General features: G+C 38.6%; 4 protein-coding genes across 4 annotated transcripts; 2 read left to right on the plus strand and 2 right to left on the minus strand.

Annotated features, from left to right (window-relative positions):
* Positions 1-976: 976 nt before the first annotated feature.
* On the minus strand, positions 977-3,455 carry LOC122967617 (small integral membrane protein 10-like protein 2A). The gene is made up of 2 exons (XM_044332347.1): positions 3,055-3,455; positions 977-1,938 (listed from the first exon to the last, which is right to left on the minus strand). Exons 1-2 carry the CDS (start codon positions 3,232-3,234, stop codon positions 1,918-1,920), a joined length of 201 nt encoding a protein of 66 aa, XP_044188282.1. The 5' UTR covers positions 3,235-3,455; the 3' UTR covers positions 977-1,917.
* Positions 3,456-4,931: 1,476 nt separating this feature from the next.
* LOC122967616 (ras-related C3 botulinum toxin substrate 1-like) lies at positions 4,932-11,393 on the plus strand. The gene is made up of 6 exons (XM_044332346.1): positions 4,932-5,473; positions 6,822-6,893; positions 7,399-7,516; positions 7,781-7,843; positions 9,384-9,543; positions 9,648-11,393. Exons 1-6 carry the CDS (start codon positions 5,439-5,441, stop codon positions 9,776-9,778), a joined length of 579 nt encoding a protein of 192 aa, XP_044188281.1. The 5' UTR covers positions 4,932-5,438; the 3' UTR covers positions 9,779-11,393.
* Positions 11,394-11,931: 538 nt separating this feature from the next.
* Positions 11,932-14,678, minus strand: LOC122967615 (serine/threonine-protein kinase 19-like). The gene is made up of 7 exons (XM_044332345.1): positions 14,346-14,678; positions 13,732-13,827; positions 13,491-13,633; positions 13,164-13,399; positions 12,762-12,859; positions 12,481-12,628; positions 11,932-12,269 (listed from the first exon to the last, which is right to left on the minus strand). The coding sequence occupies exons 2-7, from the start codon at positions 13,823-13,825 to the stop codon at positions 12,224-12,226; spliced, it is 765 nt and encodes a 254-aa protein (XP_044188280.1). The 5' UTR covers positions 13,826-13,827; positions 14,346-14,678; the 3' UTR covers positions 11,932-12,223.
* Positions 14,679-14,734: 56 nt separating this feature from the next.
* Positions 14,735-19,152, plus strand: dxo (decapping exoribonuclease). The gene is made up of 7 exons (XM_044332343.1): positions 14,735-14,952; positions 15,597-16,072; positions 16,263-16,489; positions 17,347-17,566; positions 17,696-17,831; positions 17,978-18,072; positions 18,179-19,152. The coding sequence occupies exons 2-7, from the start codon at positions 15,603-15,605 to the stop codon at positions 18,312-18,314; spliced, it is 1,284 nt and encodes a 427-aa protein (XP_044188278.1). The 5' UTR covers positions 14,735-14,952; positions 15,597-15,602; the 3' UTR covers positions 18,315-19,152.
* Positions 19,153-19,618: the final 466 nt, after the last annotated feature.

Here is a 19,618-nt window from a genome sequence, read left to right on the forward strand (position 1 = left end):
AATCTAAATACTTTCTGAATCCACTGTAACTGGATGATTAACCTTGTTCAACTAAATAAGTAATAGCCTTTCTGATATTAATGAATCTCAAGTTATTTTAGAAGTATATGATTATTAAGAGCTTAGAAATGATGTTTGTGAATATTCACCTAAAAGCACAAGGTTTTTCTCTCCCTTTAAAACTCCAGATCTTCAGTGTATTAATATGAACAAATTAAAAGTAAAGTTACTTATTGAACTGAACTGATAAAAAAAAATAAAATGATAACCATAACATTAAAGTATGAGTTAAAAATATGGTGAACTGGGGCACCCTGGTGGCCTGGAGGTTGAGGTGCTGACCATGAACTGCAAAGTTTCATTCCCTCCTTCTCTCTCTCTCTCTCTTTCTCCCCTCATTGCCTGCTAAATCTGTACTGTCAACTTATTAATAAAGGCATAAAATGCCTGAAAATGTCCTTTTGAAATCATGGCAATTTGTAAGGGAATAAAAAAATGACATACATGTTGAGAGGCAAACTGAAGAAAATCTTGGAACAATTTAATCTAATATATTATAATGTCATGTTCTCACGCATTAAGAACTGGATCATGTTTAAATCCAAATGCAATGGTGTACGTTGCAGGAGGTGAAATGTTTTTGCTAGTGTGTTTTTGTCTTTTTAAATTGAATTTCCATATTGAACATATAACTAGAGGAAAAAAAACTGGGGAGACAATGGGAGAACTTGGATGAAGGGAAAGGGATTGTCACATTTAGCTGTTTATATGTTGTTTGACATGTAATGTAAAACGACATGCATGTATAATGGGAAAGTTAAAGATTCTTTAAAAAGGGACAATATTTCAATGTATTTCAATGTCAAGGTACTTCAAAACACAGCTGAAAAACATGCCAAAGAATTCAAAAGGTCAAAAAAATCATTTTTGTAAACCTCGAAAGCTGTTTTGAGAATTACAGAAATGGCCGAGAAGGTTGATTTCATGAATTTATTACTTCCCAAACTCAGTCATCCTTAACCTCAATTCCTGTGACTTCAACCCCCCTCGCACACACATTAATCACAGACATAAAAACTTGAGACAAATGCAGCTACAAAAAGTTATTTTCCATGTAACATTTTTTCCACTAACATCACCTTTCCAGTGCCACTGATATGCAGAAACACAACAGTGAGTGTGACGACGTGTGTGTGTGTGTGTGTGTGTGTGTGTGTGTGTGTGTGTGTACAAACACAAAGAGGACATGCAGTGAGTCCCCTCAAGACTGCATTTAATGACAGACTACACATTTCCAGTAGAACAGTTGCGGAGAGGTAGCTGTACTGTTTAAAGACCATGTACCTGTTACGTAGCGTACCCCAAAATCTATTAAGGTGTCTGAGCCACAGTGGACGAAAAACATGCTTGTTTGTATCATGCGGTGTAGATATTTACGTTTTAAATTAAAGTGAAATGGTTCCACTTCCTCCTGTGAGATGTTTACACTGGGAGCCTAATAAACATACATTTCAGACAAAAAAAAAAAGTTCCACAGCAACAATCACCGAATCCACCACTCCTCCGACACAATCTTCGCGGACAGGCGGACAAGCGGCTCCTGAATCTGATGCGGCAAGTTAAAGAGCAGGACTGCAAGGCATCTTTTCCCTTTCCAACCTCACATGTCGATGCTCGCTGCAGCTCATTTTTCACAGACATCGCCGCTGTCCTTCCCCTTCAAAGGCACTGGACTCGTGTGACAAAGGTTGATTGCAACAACCAGCTGTGTCACTCTGTCGCATTGTCACACCAGGTTGCAGAATGAGTATATTCTCCCTCCACATCGTTGTGCAGTGTCAGCCAGTTTTCTTACAGCGTGTAAACATGGCAGTGCTCACGGCTCCTTATTTAGGTCCAAACGCAGGCATTGAAGAGTCAGTGGATTTCAATGTGGACCTGTGAACAGATGAGGAGGCTGTCAGGAAACACATTACATCCAAAAATCCAAAATTAAACTTACAGCTGCAACAATTATTCGACTAATTGATAGATAGAAAATTAAATCATTTTGAGTCATTTTTTAAAGAGGAAAAAAACATTAAAATCTCTTGTTCCAGCTTCTTAAATGTGAATATTTTCTGTTTTCTTTAATCTTCTATGATAGCAAACTGAATATATTCAGGTTATGGACTCTTGGTCAGAACAAAACAAGACATCTAAGGTTGCATCTTGGGCTTTGTGAAACAGTAATTGTCATTTTTCCCCATTTTTTGACTAACAGCCGTCAGTTTATGGCTGTGATGTGTGGAGCTGTTGAACTGTGTGGCCTTTTGAGGTGAAACCATTCAACAGAGAATAAATTGGCAACAATTTTGATGATCAATTATTTTTGAGTAGATGAAAACTGAAAACAGGTGAGCTTTTAGCTGAAATATAATCTGGCGAGTGAGCGCTGAAAGTAGTTGAACTGTCAGTTATATTGTAAATAATACAAGCAGTTGAAATTTCAGTTGAAGCACTTGAGATAGTTGAGATCTGTGCACAGTAAATAAAGTGTCAGTGGGTCTGTAAGCAGTGATAATAATCAAAATGTCTAGTTTAAGTGGTTGAGTCACCCTTTGAAGAGCAAAATCAGATGATGCTGAAGCTGAAAGCAGTTGAAGTGGAGGAAAGTGGTTGGTCATTTGGGCATAAATTCATCAATTCAAGAGTTGAATAATTGTTCATTATTTGATCTTTTAAGTTATTTTTCTAGGAAAAAATACCAGCTACTTCTATTATCTCCATATACATACAATACAATACAACAACACCACAAACCACAACCTTCAAAATGACCATTAAGTTGAATCAACACCTCTCTAAAACAAAAACTGCACAGTGTATCCTAAATAAAGGGAGCAGAGCAGACTGCGTCAGTGTTAGCCAGGTGTAACAAATAATCTGGTAACTGAGTGTAAATCGAGTTAACAGCAGGGCCTTCCCCATCAGCTGTTACAGCAAGGTAACATAACTGGCAGCTTGGCAACGTTTTACTAAAAGAGTTAAGAGAGATGATGGTTTTATAGTTACCTGTAATCTGACATTAAACATCATCGACGCGACAAGGTAGATATAGGGAAATCTGATTCGCAGCCGCCATGCGAGATCAAAAAATATCAACAAAGTCCTCGTCAAGCCTTTGGAAAACACTCCGTAAGTCCGACCAGCGGAGCCCGAAAATCGGAGCACTAAATATGACAAACCCGCCATAAAGGCGAAGTCTGCCCCGGCGGTTTCTAAGGAGACGGTGTCAGTTAGTGCTGAGTGATGTGTGACAGTTCATGTTTCTATCGCTGGCTGACACCGAGCTCCATTTTTACATCGGCTGGATGCGTCTGGCTGCTTGTGTTGGCAAAGCTGCTCCACCCCGACGGCTGCTGCTCTTCCACTGATTCCTGTTATGGTGTTATGGTCATCGGGGGGACTGGTATCGGTGTGACACACGGATGTGGTAAGCTTTATTCTTTGCCCCGAGTTTAGACTCTCAGGAATTTGTCTTGATTGATAGAACATATTGTACAAATAATATACAAACAAACAAAGCATACTGGGATTTAACAAGATAATATAAACAATAGAAGAATACACAAATAATCAGATAAAACAGAATGATGAGCATACACAATATAAAACAAAAATAGAAGTTTTCATAGCCTTGTTTTTAACATTGCCCTTGGCAATAGTGTTGGTTAAGTTTGAAGACCATTTATTTTTATGTATGTGAAACTTTCACCATTAATAAAACCGAGTGTATGAAGAAAATACAATCTTTGCCCCACTCCATTACCTTATTAAACCAAGGAGACAGCTGTCCATCTTAGAAAATCCAAAACAGACATGCATGCATTAATCGTTCTGAGTCATTTTTTAAGAACCCCCCCCCACTAAAATCTCTAGTTTCAGCTTCTTAAATGTGACTGTTTTCTGTTTTCTTTAGTTTTCTATTATACTAAACTAAATATCTTCAGGTTATGGACTGTTGCTCAGGACAAAACAAAACATTTGAGGTTGCATCTTGGGTTCTGGGAAACAGTAATTGTCATTTTTCACTATTTTCTGACACCTTTTAGCCCAAGAGACTAATCAATGAATCGAGAAAATAATCGACAGAGTCATCTATAATGAGCAAATTGTTTACATTATCAATTAATCTACAGATTGTTCTTTTGGTTCTTTGATTGTGAAAAATGCTAATCACAATTTCCCAGAATTCAAAGTGACAAATGTTTTTTTTTTCCCTGACCAGCAGTCCAATCCCCAAATATTCAATTTACAATTATAACAAACGGAGAAAAGCAAGGTAAATCTTTTCATTTAAAACTGGAACCAGTGAGTGTTTGTGTTGCTTCATCAATTACTATCAAAATTGTTGGCAAATTAAATTTCTGTGTTTATCTTTTATTACATAATTGTCTTTTAGTCAGTCTAGAAGGCTGTTTTCACATTCATCTGCTAAAGTAAGGAAGTTTCTCACCTTGAATCTGAGTTTGTGACACTACAACTAGTTTGGAACAAATCATGGTCCCGCATACAACTTACACCAGTGTGATATGAAAACTTGAAGCCTGCAGTGCACATACACTGAGAATGGACTTTACAGTGAAGTAGACATCTTGTGTCCAGCAGTAACACTTTTGAAATGAAACATATTTGCATATTCATAGACACAATTTATTATTCCAAGGAGAGGATTATTATGTCTGGAGATTTCCTCCAGACATGTAATGTCCTAACATGTCTGGAGGGAATCTTTAAAGCCCGTTATGTGGTTATTGGGGACAATACACAGCCTGCAAGGTATCATTCAGGGACGAAATACCATATTTACAGTGCATAGCGTAATGACGTCATGTCCTCAATTCGTGTCACACTCTAAATAGTCCGTATTAGACGTTATCGTTTTTAACTAACCAAGCTAAAATCTTCTTTTAAACTGCTAACCTCCCGATACATTTTGTCTGATTACATTCTCTGGTTTTAGTAAAGCCGTTGGATTGCTAACTACTTGTTTTGAAGACAATAAGCTCGCCAAAGTGTCTGTGGGCGTATCAACCCACCTAGTGCACCGGATGCACCACCTGGTGGTGGTGGTGACTAGCTTCATTTTTTTTCCTTCCTCAGGGGTGGTGGCCGCTGTTTTGCTTCATAGCTTTCAGATCAGCCCTACGAAAGCATGGGAATGTAGCGAGGGGAATTTCAGTGTAAACTTGTGTTAAAAGTGCTCGATAAGTTACTGTAAGTTTCCCGGACGAGCTGTTCCGCATCTTAGGAGCTCCGCTGTAACGTCGAAGGCCGTTTGAGAGACGCTGTTGGGACATTTCGCCAGCGAGCGACCCCGGACAAAGGAAAAGAGAGTTGTGAGCTAACGTTAGCTGGCTCCCGGGCTAACTTAGCATTCCTCTAGCTGCGGCGCAATGCAGGCCATAAAGTGTGTCGTTGTCGGGGACGGGTGAGTCAACTTAATCGAGCTGACTACTAGTCTGTGACTCACATTTAGTTTTAACTTGACGCCAGAATGACCAAGTGTAACATCAGCTGAATACGGTGTCAACATACAAGCATTTTGCTTAAGATTTTTCCAAACGGGTAAAGTTAGCTATTAAGCTTTAACTTTAACTACCTGTTTATGTCCCATGGGTATAATTTAATTGACTTTAATCTTTTTTATAATAAGAATGATTCGCTATTAATCACTTAAATTAGTTTTAACGCTAACTATGGCATTAACAAAATGGCTAGCATGAAAGTGGTTGGCGTAACTTAGATTGTTTTCCTCACTCTCTGGTAAGTCAGACATCACCGGGCAGCTCACCTATCCCTCCAAACCAGAGTTAAAAATGATATTTGGCAATAGTTGCCCTCCAGCTGAGAAATTGGAAGAGTTAAGTTGCTTGTTTGTGTCAGTTATTGCAGTGGTATTAGCTGCAGCGTAATGCACTGTTGTGTTATACATGCGGCGTGTTTCCAGCCTCTCAAAAGTTAAAAGTAAATCAAAATGCTCGGTTTGCCACAGCTAACGATTGACAGAAGATAAAATAATGAGTTACGAGAATCTTTACAGATGTGTAATGATGTGTGGGAGGTTAAACACACTCATAACTTCTTGTTCTGGGTGTGGTGGATACCGCAGCAGCAGAGTCATTGATGGGCCAATACTTTGTTATTTTCGATTTCCACTAAGGAAATCCTTGTAGCAGATAGGATTTATACACACAATTAGAGCACGTAATGGTTAGAGTCATTGAAAGCATCTGATTTGGGTAATACGCCTCCTCATAGTGATCTCGCAGTTGTGTTTGCATATTTTGTGAACCCAGTCTGCACTACATAAGCCTGTTTCCCCAAAGTAAAGGAAGACTATGGTTCATTTAACAGTATTTGGTTTTAAACTAGGAGGCAATCCTGATAATCATTAAATGTTTTAAGTCATTTATAAGAGAAAACTCCAGAAAAATCCTCTGGTTAGAGCTTCGCAAATGTGACTATTTGTTAGTTTCTAGGTGTTTTCTAATAGTAAACTGAACATCTTTGGGTTTAGGGTCATTGGTCGCACAAAATAGTGAGTCTGACATAATCTTACGTATGTAAATAGACATTTTTCACTATTTTGACACTTAATACTCAATATAGAAAACAACAGATTAAATGATAATGAGAATAATGGTTAATTGCAGACCTAGTGTTGACCTGCTAACTAGGTTGCTACTTAAGACTATAACTCAGTAGTACAAAAGAAAAAAAAACTGTCTTTTGGGGTATTTTTTAAAAGTATTTTTTCCTCTCCTTCACTCCTCCAGAGCTGTGGGTAAGACCTGCCTGCTCATCAGCTACACCACCAATGCCTTTCCTGGAGAGTACATCCCCACAGTGTGAGTATCTGAGACTGTAGTCCTCTGTGAATTATTTATTTATTCATGACTAGAAGTCAATCAACTCCAGCAATCCATTATTTGTCTCCACGCTATTTCCAGTCCATCAGTCACAGTATATACAGCAGAAGGTGACATCTTATTCCTCAGTTTTGAGATGTAAATTTGGTTGCTTGCAGAACAGGTTACAAATCAATGCTGTGGACTGTGACTAAGCTTGTAAAACAGCCAGGAAACTAGATATTGCGGGAAGTTAAGAGGAAAGCTTGCTCCATATCTGATTCTAGGCCAGCTGTGGAGACTATGTCGATGTGTATCACTGTCCCCGTGGCAAGATTTTGGTTCAGCAGAGCCAGATTTAATATGCGATGACTGATTTTCGACCTTGCGAGGCAAAGCAGCACAAAATATAATTAAGAACTAGTTTTACACTTTAAGACTTATATGTTGTTATTTGCCTGCCAGATTTAATAGTAACTCATTCTGACTTTATCGCTTCCATCAGGTTCGACAACTATTCTGCCAATGTTATGGTGGACGGGAAGCCAGTGAATCTGGGCCTTTGGGATACGGCAGGACAAGAAGACTACGACAGACTCCGCCCACTTTCCTACCCACAGACGGTACGGTTTAAACAAAACAAAACAGTCAGACAATGCTGTATTACATGATACCTGTTGTGACTCTCTGTGACATGCAGTATAAGCCTTGAAGTAAATTTTGATGTTGTTGATGTCCTTACATAATCCATCTGGAAAGATTGTGTATGTAGAATGAATAAGGAAGTTAGAGGGAAAGAAAAACACCACACCTTTTGTGCGACATGAACTACTCAAGGAAGTGATTGTTAAAGGCTGTGTGATTGTATTGTTTCTTCTTCTTACCAGGATGTGTTTCTCATCTGCTTTTCGCTTGTGAGTCCGGCCTCGTTTGAAAACGTCCGTGCCAAGGTGAGTGGATGCAGTGAGTGTATGGTTAATAAAAAAAATTTAAAAAACAGGCTATGAGAGGCATCATGTGTGATTTTTGATAAGCTTTCCAGCATGACTTGGATGTTTTTTAGATTTTCTCCAGTAATTTTCATTCATATATTCAATTATCGGTTTCTGCTTGGAAAATCAAAAATGCATTTATTTGCTCAGTAATCATTATGTCATGCTTTACAGCCTCATTATTAAAATGTAAAGATTAGTTTTGTCCACGTCAAAGATAAAATCTGTAATGTTGTTTAATTAGTCACATTTACCGTGGATAGAGACTTTCTTCATACTCCTCTGTTAAAATGTATTGATCAGGTTTTCTGAGTTATATCGGTCTGATTGGCAATGCCAAAACATTATAACTTCAGTACTTTTATCCTCACCTTCAGTGTTCTGTAGCTGGTGATTGTGTCATGAAGTGAGATCAGTGGATTAACCAGCCATCTTTGGACATAAATGAGGGTATCTGGTGCCATAAAGCTGATCCATTTTTAACTTATGCTGCGCAGCTAACTGGCTCCAAGCACGCCCAAATTGTAAATAGAAAAACAAATAATGTCAGCAGTGTGTTTTCAATAAAGTTACAAGTAATAAACACATGTGAGTGACATGTTAATAGATCAGGTTAATCACTTTGCTTTCCATGGTAAATATATAAAAGATGTAAATCCAGACAGGGTTTAAAACAGGTTTTCTTGTAAGTTCAGGAATAAAGTTGACCATAATAAATTACATTCCCATTTGAACATTAATTGCACTGAATTATTTTCATTCCTGACAGGATTCCCGACACTAATTTGCTCAGTATGGCTAGCATTTACTGTCTTATCCATCACCGAAGCTCAGGGTAACACGAGACCACTTTGTGAATCTTTATAGACTCAATTAGTATGCAGTATCTCCACGCTGTGCATTAGCTCCCAGTAAATTATAAATGCAACATTTCGGTCAGATAATGCTTACTAAGCATCCGGTTATTTTACTACAAGCCTTATGTACACAGTTAGATTATCTAGGTTTTGTCTGGAGCTATGGTGGCAGAAACAGCCACCCTCTTAACTGTTTTGAACTGCATTTCTTATTCACAATAGTTTGTTAACCATCAGACAAATGGAAGATAAATTACAGTGACCCATTTATTTCATATTCTCACTCTGGACTTGATCATGCGGTAAATATTAACCATATCCAATAAGGCATATATATTAATTCCCACACTTATTTTTAGCCATTTATTTTGAGAATTTGGTCCTTGTATTATGTCTACTCTTTTTATTACTTATAATTTTATTGTAGTTGTGTGATCATACTGTACATCTTTTACCTGACTGAATGTTATATCTGCTTTAAGCATATTTCCCCATGAGCATCGACAGCATCTCACCCTCATAGCTGCTTTTTGGTAGCTAAGCTAACATAGTTGGCTTATATTTATAAAATGAAATGTTCGAGATAACACACAAGTTTGGAAAGTTATTCCCGTCTTCTCACTGCTGTGGTCTCTGTGCAGTGGTACCCTGAGGTGAGACACCATTGTCCCAACACTCCCATCATCCTTGTGGGCACCAAGTTGGATCTGAGAGATGACAAGGACACCATGGAGAAGCTGAAGGAGAAGAAACTCTCTCCGATCACCTATCCCCAAGGCCTGGCGATGGCCAAAGAGATTGGTAACACTCGACTGAGTTTTCTCTGACAAGAGTAGATGCCACAATTATTCAAGGAGCATTTTAAAACGAATAATCGTAAATCTTTCTCTGTACTACTCCCCCAGGTTCCGTCAAGTACCTGGAGTGCTCAGCCCTGACTCAGCGTGGCCTTAAAACTGTGTTCGATGAGGCCATCCGGGCCGTCCTCTGCCCTCCACCTGTAAAGAAGAAGGGGAAGAAGTGCAGCCTCCTCTAAGACTTCCTCCACTGGATCGGTTACAGGGGAACATGACCGCTAGTGGTTAGGGTGGCTAAAAACACAGGAGAAACACACCAGTATACACACGATAACAATGTACTCCAGATTCTTTCCTTCCATACGTGTAGCTACAGCAGTTATACCAACCATTTCCATGAAGAATTTGACATAGGGTCAGATTTAGGAGAAGGGGTTGGAAGATTATAGACCCTAGTTTTTTTCTTAACATCGTATACTGTCTAGACAAGACTATGAAATTATGAAATTCTTGAGGCCTTCTAAACATGGATTGGATTTTTTTTTTTTTTTTTTGGAAAATGGACCGTGGAATGTTTTCAATTTGTTCTTCCACTGGTTGTCCTCCTTTTTTGTTTACAGTCTCGGTCGTTTGTTTTTGAGTGGAAGAAATATTGCCAAATACATTCTGCAGACATGCTGTATTTCAGTCGATAAGAAAACCTTTTGTTCTATTGTCTCAAACCCACTACACCTTCAAACTACAGCTGACCATTTGCTGTTGTGTGCTGCTGTTTTGTTCAGCTCCATAATAGATGGCATTTTATTAATTTCATTTCCACTTTGCGAGTGCAGTCACGTGTCATCGCACTGTCAAACAAGGAACTTGAAGTAACCATCTGTGAAGTTCTTTTTTTGCCTCAAATTACTGTTCATGTATCATAATCTCTTTTATCAGTAGTTAGTTTTTTCAATCCTAGCAAACGTGATTTATGTAAAATTCATTCTCATGGATTGAATGACGCCTGAGACATACTGAAAATTCAGACCAGGAAGAGGTCTTCTGACACCAACAGTGCTATTAATCCCTGAAAAATCAAAACGATCCAGTATTTTATGTGTTTGGCTCCCACTGGACCTGTCAGGTTAATGGTATTTTTTTTTTCTTTTCCTCTTTTGCAACATTTCCCTAGAAGTGTCTCAACTGTATAGCCCAGGAGTGCAAAGCTGAAAACTTTATTAGATATCGGATTAGAACTGTTTAGGTGTTTCGGTGGCGGGGAACAAGAGCACCTTTAATGCTCTGTGGGCATTTATCAGAAACCTTTTGTGCAGCACATTTGATTTATTTTTTAATAGCATCACTACTGGCTAAGCAATGTCACTATCACTAAGAAGAGCATTTATGCCTGCTAATAACAGTAACAAAGCTACTGTCGGTTATGGTGTAGTATACAGTGTACTCATCTTTTTGTTATAATCATGTGATTGACTATTTTGTATCTTTCTTCACAGAAGTTACACTTCACTCACTGTATTGTTAAACTAACACTATGAATATCCTTTGTTTATTACCTCTACAGTTAACGCTACCTTAATCTCCCTACAAGCCTAGCTTTTTGTAATTAATGCTGATAGCATGTATGTGCAACATATACTGAAAACTAAGATTAGAATTGCTACAGTTATATTTTTTGCCTATTTACAAAATGTATTTGAACTACTAGATCAGGGGTTAAGTACATGTTGCTCATCTGTATTGTATTCAGACATCAAGCTGTGCTTTAATTCAAGCCAATGTTGTGACTCTTTAGTTTTATGGATAAAAGCTATTGTCACTTTTTGAAAAAGCCAATAAATTCCAATAAAACTGAAACTCTACTCTGCCTCTGTTTGACAACGCAACCTCGTTTTCCCCCTGGATGCAACAGTTGTAATGCTAACACTAAAAATGTTGAAGTCTGACAGTACATGCTTCACTCAGACCGTAATGGAAAACGTTGAAGCATTGAACAAATAAAAATGCTTCAGATTAAATGCTGTTAGACACTGTTGCCAGATTGGGCGGGTAAATAATATGTGTAATATGCTCAACACACAATGACTGATATCACAGAGGAAAAAATGACTAAGTTGATGACAACTAGGCTAAAACTTTTTTCCTTTTCAGATAATTAGTGAATCAGCTATAAAACATACGCCTAGTAAAATCTTACATCTTTTAATATAAGTGTGGACTTCTTATATTGAATGTAATTTTAGCTAAAAGACTTGCGTTTTTCATTATTGTAACTGAATTTGGATTCACCTAATTACACCAAAAAATAGGTCCAGAGGTATTTGACTACTTGTCAGTCATATCTGGCAGTACAGTAATCAATGGAAAGACAAAGTTCACACATCACACAGTTGGAATGGTTGTATCAACGGCGTGATAATTCTCATTAGGGGAAAAAACATTTTACATCATTTTACAAGAAAAATCAAAACCTGACAAGGTCATGTCAACATAATTGACAATTCATAAACCCACAAGGTTTTTATAATATATTTGGCACAGAAACAAAATCTGAAACCTTAAATTAAATTTGCTCATAATCCTCATATTAAACACTTTGTCACTATATTTGTGTTTCTAAGGCATTTCTCATCTTCAGTCTCTCACTGGCTTCGACCAGACGCTGATATCAGTCATGGTGTAGTGGTTCAGGAATCAACAAATCGTAACAATGTCCCTGAAGTTGTAGGTATGCTGCAAAGAAAACAAGAGTTACTTCAGTAAATTAAGACTTAAGGCGCAGTCATGTATCAAACTGAAGGATTCTCCATTGACCCAAGATGAGGAAGATGTTAAATTGGTCTGATTCCTTGGTTAATAGAGATTAAAAATTGCTCATAGAAACAGCTGCTTTGGATTTCTCACAGTAAAACCTCCAAATTAAAAAACAAACAATTATTATTACCTTTCTACCAGCTCTGCACCAACAATGTCATGAATGTGGTATTTCATGTGGAATTTCACTTGCGAGGTTGTTCGCCGCTCTTCCAGCTCTGCCTTTAAGACTTCGCTATATTTGGACTTCTTCACCATGCCGAGCACAGCTTTACGACCTAACAGGAGAAAGTGGTGGGATGGTCAGAAACAAACAATCCGCCCAATTAACAAGATACTGTCAATAACCTGGGGGAATGACAGACATTTAGATGAGACTCTCTCCAGCTGTCTGGTGATCTGAACACCCACCTTGTATGAAGTACTTGGTGAATTTGCCAGAGTTGGGAATGGAGAGCCACCAGCTGCCTGCGTCCCTCACAGTCAACACCCCTGACTTCACCAGCTGCCTAGTTGGTCAGAAAATAAAGGAAGTGCTGATCTTTGAAAATGACAAGTTTAAGATCTCAAACCTAAGTATTTACACACAATGTAAAAGTACAACAAAAAAAAAACTCAAAACAAGAAACTTAAAGCAATTTTTAAATACTTAAAATATAAAAAACCCTGAAAAGGTTAAACTTGAGTCCACTGTGGGTGTGAAATCTTTCAAACGATTGATTTTAGAAGTAAACTCCAGTGTTTGCGACAGTATTTCACAAAGCAAGACTCAAAAAAACCCAAAACAAAACATGATGAGGTTTTTTTCCATACGTTATCTCAGAGTCTGTGAAGAGGAATTCTCTAAGCATCTTGTCTTTGCTGAAGCTCAGATCCGTGCAAGGCGACAACACTTTCTCTAAGAACTTCTCCACTGTCCCTTGCGTCACTCTGCCCTCCTCTCCTGCCAACACTTTGGCCTTGTAGTCCGAGGCGAAAACCAGCCCGAAAGCTTCTGCATCAAAGCCGAGCTGGAACATCAGAAGTTCTCCTTGTTCGCGTAGTTTATTCTGTGAACCATAAGGAGGAGACAAGGTTGTATTTTCACATTTAAATCAAAGGAAAAATTAAAACATGTTGGACCACAAAAATGCACCTTACCACTTCCTTGTCCACCATGGTCTTGTCATCGTGTATGCTGTACAGTTGGTGCTTGAGTACAATTTGAGGTAAGGTGTCATTGAAGATCTTTCGGGGGAACAGGGTCATGATGTACTCCATTGTGGATCTGATGTCAGTCGGTCCTTTTAAGTGAAGAAATGGATACAAAGTGAATTTTACATCCTATAGTAAGTTTTTAAACAAAACTGTAATTAGCTACGAATTTAGCAGCAACACCTACCTTCACCATCACTGACAGCTCCAAACTTCTGAGGGCCATTTCTTATTTTCTTTACCATGAAAGTTTCTGAAATCAGAGCCCGTTTCCTGTTCATACCTGGAGGACAAATGTATGGCAAAGAAATCACGAACCCTGTGACCCGACACCACTGAAATCCCCACACCCCATTTTTTAGATGTTTTAATTCAGTAGCTAATCAGAAAAGTCGTTGTTATACTGTGAATCACACCCTCTTGCTCTGTAAACATACAAAGTACTGGGCAGTTTGGGTTTTGCTAGACAGTTTTCTATTCAGGGTGTCGTGACCAAATTTGTATACGTCAACAATACCCGGCAGAAACCTAACTCCTCTTAGATACTAGCGATTTATAGCTATAAGGAAAACGCAGGCTGTCTTCACATTTTGACTTTAATTTCTCCTTAAATCATCCACGATTTTGACGGGACACACAATTTGCCACGACGCTCCGATTCAAACATTTGGCTATGTCATTCCTGTCAACTGGCACAAATTAAGTGTAAGCCGAGCTAATGCGGCTAGCTAACTGTCACTTGGTCTGTACAATGAAAATACCAACACATATCTGATATGTTAAATCAGTTAAAAGCCTTACCTGGATAGCTATTAATAACAGAAATACTAGTATTCACATTGCTTTGGTCTCATTCAACACCACACACTGCTCACAGCTTCAACGGCTCCAACAGACAACTTTAGAAGTCGTCTTCTTCTTCTTTGGAGCGTAATGGCGGCTGTCGCCCTTCAGGTTGCTTTACCGCCTCCCTATGCTTTTAGTCCTCCTCAATGTCCAGTTGTTCTGTCGCGGCGACCACTGAGCAGATTGGATGGAGACATTATGGAAGTGTTTGTTTAATGTCTGTAAAATTTTATTATTATAGACATTAAATGGTTAGGATTTAATCGCTTCTCCACTCTCCAGTGCAGAAGGTGGCGATATTACGCTTGGTGCCAACCGCCGTTAAAAATCAAGAAGAAGAAGAAGCGGAAGAAGTAGCGTTGTTTTGAATTAGCATTTGATACTAGCTACCAGCTAGAAAAACAAACACTGTTTTTTACCATTGTTATACTCACTTGCCGTTTTTGTGTCAATTGGGTAAAATGCTGCACCTTATGATTTTTGACTCGAAGTCGTGTTTATTATCGTGACTGACTGGGCATTGACACAAGCTTAGCTGATTTTGTTGTGTATCCTCACTGAGGTATGTTATGTTAAATCAAACACGTTTCTTACCTGTACGAACATGTCTGTTCCATGTTATATAAACAGTTACACATCCAAAATATTTTATTCAGAGTTTAAGAGGGTTTTTGAATATAGCCTAGTTATTTGATGTGTCTTGCTTTGAAAATGTGTGTTTCCTTGTATTTACAGTAAATCACTTTTAGCAAAATTAAATTAACTTTAATGGAAACTTTTATGCATGCAAATACTCATATACAGTATAAATATCTACATTTAAACATGCGTACATATATGTATGCATATCTTATTCACATATACATTATATACAATTATTTACACAGACAGGACACGAGAGGTGATGCGTTCAATTGTGTTGCACTTTAAGTTCAGTAAGAAAAATAAATATAACTTTATTGATCTGGCATATGTGTCTAATGTCTGCAGATAGCAGTATTAGCAGTGTTAGCAGCTTGAAATACAGTTATTGCACATGTAGCAGCAATACAAAAGGTTTGTAATGCCTCTTCTGACAATAGCGGTGATGATGAGGCAGAGCTTTTTTTTCGTTTTCCTGCAGGAGAATAATACTGATGAGTGTTCAATAATCATAACTCATCAGTATTTGATTTGATAATGATTTATTACTCTTTTACCCAATAGGAAGCAATGGACCACCACAGATCCTACAATCCCAGCTCCAGTTACCACAACCAGTCAGCATACAAGAGAAAGAGAGATGACGCTGAAAGAAATCACTATGGAAATAAATACTTCAGACCAAACCACCACCACCAACACCACCATCAGTCTGGACCACCCTCTAGGCAAAACCCAATCAGCTCTCAGGCTTTGAGCACCAGAAGGGAGCTGTATGAAAAAGACTTTCCTGTGTACAAACAGCCTGTGGAAGTGGGATGCTTTTCCCTCGACTCTGAGCGAAGATTCTTCAATGACAGCAGGCAGATGAGATACTATGTGGAACCTGACAGAAATCCTAATTTTGACCTGAGGGATGGATACAAGGATCGCTTTATAAAGAGAGACGACAGTGTGAAGGAGAAGCTGGACCACATCCTGCGGTGGATCTTGGCCAACAGATCAAAGCTCACGTCAAGGACGACCATGGCCTCATCATGGTAAGTGTCATTGTTAGTTTATTGTTTCAGTACTTTTTTTCCTATGCAGTGTTATAGGTCTAGGTCATCACATAGGGCCAACCCAGACAGATACTCACTTGTGATCTATAGTTTCTAATCCAACCACCTCCTACCAGAACTGTGTTTCCTGTTGGACGTGTATTCTTTGATCAACCTCTGCTCTTCCCAGTGCTTTAGATCTTGACTTTGTGACATGGCGTGGTCATCTGACCAAGCTGCTGACCACTCCCTACGAGACACGGGAGGGCTGGTTGCTGGCGGTCACCAGGTTCGGGGGAACGCTTTACATCAGCGAAGTTGAAACAGAAGCTGCTCGAAGAGAACGAGACAACCGCACTGAAAGGCATGAAGAGATGATGTATTGGGGATACAAGTTTGAGCAGTATGCATGCACAGGTATGCTGTTTGATTTGTTTTCTTTCATACCTTAGTCATTAACCACCTGTAGTTTCAGAGGGAGATGAGCAATGCGTGCAAGGGGCCTATGTAGGGGGGAGGGTGCAGTGTGTGTGCTACCCCCTGATTGGGTGGTGAGTGCATCTAAATTTTCTCAGGACGCTGAGGTGGAGCCTCAAGGGGGTAAACCAATAGCAAGGCCCATTAGAGGGCTCCACAGGTACTCAGAACTGGAGTTACATCCAGGTAACTGCTACATACCCTCTCATAATTTTGACTTACTGTTACAAAATTTTGACAGAATTTTGACTTACATACAGTGAAATAAAAAGTACCAAATATATGTAAAAAAAAAAAAAAAAATCACCCTTACATCAAAAGCCCTTCCCCTTCTCAGTATTTTTTGATAACTTTTTGAACTTGCAGTATCATGTGTCAGTGGTCTGTGTTTGGATGTCAGGTGGCAAAAGTTTTGTTTACATTTTCCAAAGAACATAGTTTAGATTTAATTTATTTATTTCTCCCTCGTCCTCCGCTTCCTAATCTAACAGTGCAGAGACCAACACTGTTCCAATCAAATCTGAAGAATTTAATTTTAATTCCTCTGATAATTATACCGCACCCAGAAATCCAGCCTCTTTCATTGCACTGTGAAGATACAGTATAACTTTTGACTTAGTATCTGATAATTTTGACTCAATATGAGTACATGAGTCCAAACTTTTAAAGTGTTTTATTTGGCTTACATACATACCATGTCAGTCTGTCCTGTGATGACATTTGACACACAAACCCAAATCATACAAAGCACACTATGTGATAAGTAGATGTTTGAAAGACTTTGTCCATTCCTGCAGATAACGTCCAGAGTTCACCTGACCCGAGCGGAGTGGTTAACACTAATGAGGCCTTCTGCACTGTGGTGCAAACTCGGCTGGCAGATCACAAACTTCTGTTCTCTGGTGAAGTGGACTGCCGGGATAAAGATCCCAACGCTCCAGCTCCTCCTGCCTGCTATGTTGAGTTGAAGACCTCTGCAGAGATCTGTACCCCCAAACAGCGCAGCAACCTCCACAGGTAACATGTTTGATGAAACATTAACTCTTCACATAATAAACCTTTTCATATCATGTTTGCATGTTTGTTATTGGTATTACCTGCTCTCAACTGTTTCTAAGTAACAACTGTTTGTTGGGTGGTCCTCAGGTTCAAACTGCTGAAGTGGTGGGCACAGTCTTTCCTCCCTGGAGTCCCTCGTGTTGTAGCAGGTTTCCGGGATCATGACGGAGTGGTCGTCTCTGTGGAGACTTTTCACATCTCCAAGATTTCACATCTCATCAAGGTACAATGTGATGAATGACTGTTCATTAAAAACTTGGGAAATCTATTTTGACAATTTCTGCAGATAAAAGTAATTTGACATAAGTAAGTCTAAGCTCACATGATTAATTCAAAATATTTTCTGTCTCCTATATTCCTTTTGGACAGAATGAATACAACTGCTGGAAACCAACAGTCTGTATGAACTTCTGCTGTGATTTCTTGTCTTTTGTGAAACGTGTTGCTACTGAGGACAATCCTGGGTGAGCTGCAATGACACACACCTAATTCATTTTTAAGTAAATTGTTAAATGCAGTGTATTTGCAGCCCTCTATGTTGTTAATGGATCATTATTGTTTCCCTTCCAGTATGGTGTATCTGTTCTCTTGGGAGCCCCACAGAGATGTGACCTACTCAGTTCACAGAGACTCCCAGTATTCCTTCCTGCCACACTGGTATGTGGAGGAGATGACCAGTAGTCAAGACTCACACCGTCAGTCCTGAGTTACAACTGATATGTGGTCAACAGGAACTGTTGATAGATTACTATGAACCTCCAATGGAAGGTTCTTTACCAAAAATTTTTTTAAATTTAATGTCACTGATTATATACTACTCCATGATCTTCTTGTTCGTCTTTTACAAGCGAACCATGTTTGTTTTTTCCACCTGGCATGTGGTGATTTTAAATAAAACAGTAATTTTAGAATGATGTTAATGTTGTTTATAAACCTTTATTATGTTTTGGTTATAACAATAATTTAAATCCCCCCAAAAAAACAGAAGTAGTTTATTTAAACAAAATTTTAAAAGTCTGTATATTTAAAAAAAAAAAACAAAAAAAACAACATGTGGTGTAAATAAACAAAGATGATTTCAAGTAGGCATTGCATCAGCAGTTACAGATTATTTTCATGTAAACTGTTAAGACAAAACATTGCAGCAATGTCACGTCCATTTTGAGAAATAAGACTAGTGGTTATTGCAAGAAAGATTAGTGGTGAAGTCTAGTAATATTTGTCCAAAGGTTTCATCTTTGTCTTTGCTGTTTTATAATTAACAGCGATGCATTCACTAGATTTGAGCTCTTTATTAGCCCTTAAAATATCTTATTTGGTTCTCTTGCTTCACCTTATACTGCGACGTTAATCTTCCTACTTTTTCACACATCTTCTGTCATCAGATTTAGCCTTTGTCTTTCATGGTAGTCTCAACTTCCTGCCTTACAGTACATTTATCATTAAACTTTTCTGTTTTTGTTTCATAAACACAGATGCCCACATCTAAACGTGTTACCAGTTTCTAACTTTTCAATCACTAATAAGAAGAAACTTCAAGCTAATTTTTACTTCCAAAACTTCAAATATAGATTCCTTTGGAGTTATGAATTTAAAAAAGGAACATTACACCTTATAGTTCATGTTGTAGTGGGCACACAGTCCACTGATATGTAGATATACGCCGAATCTCAGCAGGTGTGTGAATCAGCTGACAGGTCTGAAACCAAACTCATGTCACAATTTAGCGAACTTAAAGGGGACCTATTATGCTCATTTCCAGCTCTATTTTTATTCTGGGACTCAATTAGAGTAGCTTTGCATGATTCACAGTTCAGAAATTCCTTATTTATCTTATACTGGCCCTTTATGCAGCCCCTCAGTTCAGCCTCTGTCTCTTAACAGGCAGTCTTAGCTCCTGTCTCTTTAAGGCCCCCTTCCCAATGATCCCACTCTGTTCTGATTGGCCAGCTTTCCAGAAGACAGAATAATGCCATTATGTTAGTGGAGCAGAGCAGTGAACTTGTGTGG

This window comes from Thunnus albacares, chromosome 17 (assembly GCF_914725855.1).
Source record: "Thunnus albacares chromosome 17, fThuAlb1.1, whole genome shotgun sequence".
NCBI lineage: Eukaryota > Metazoa > Chordata > Actinopteri > Scombriformes > Scombridae > Thunnus > Thunnus albacares.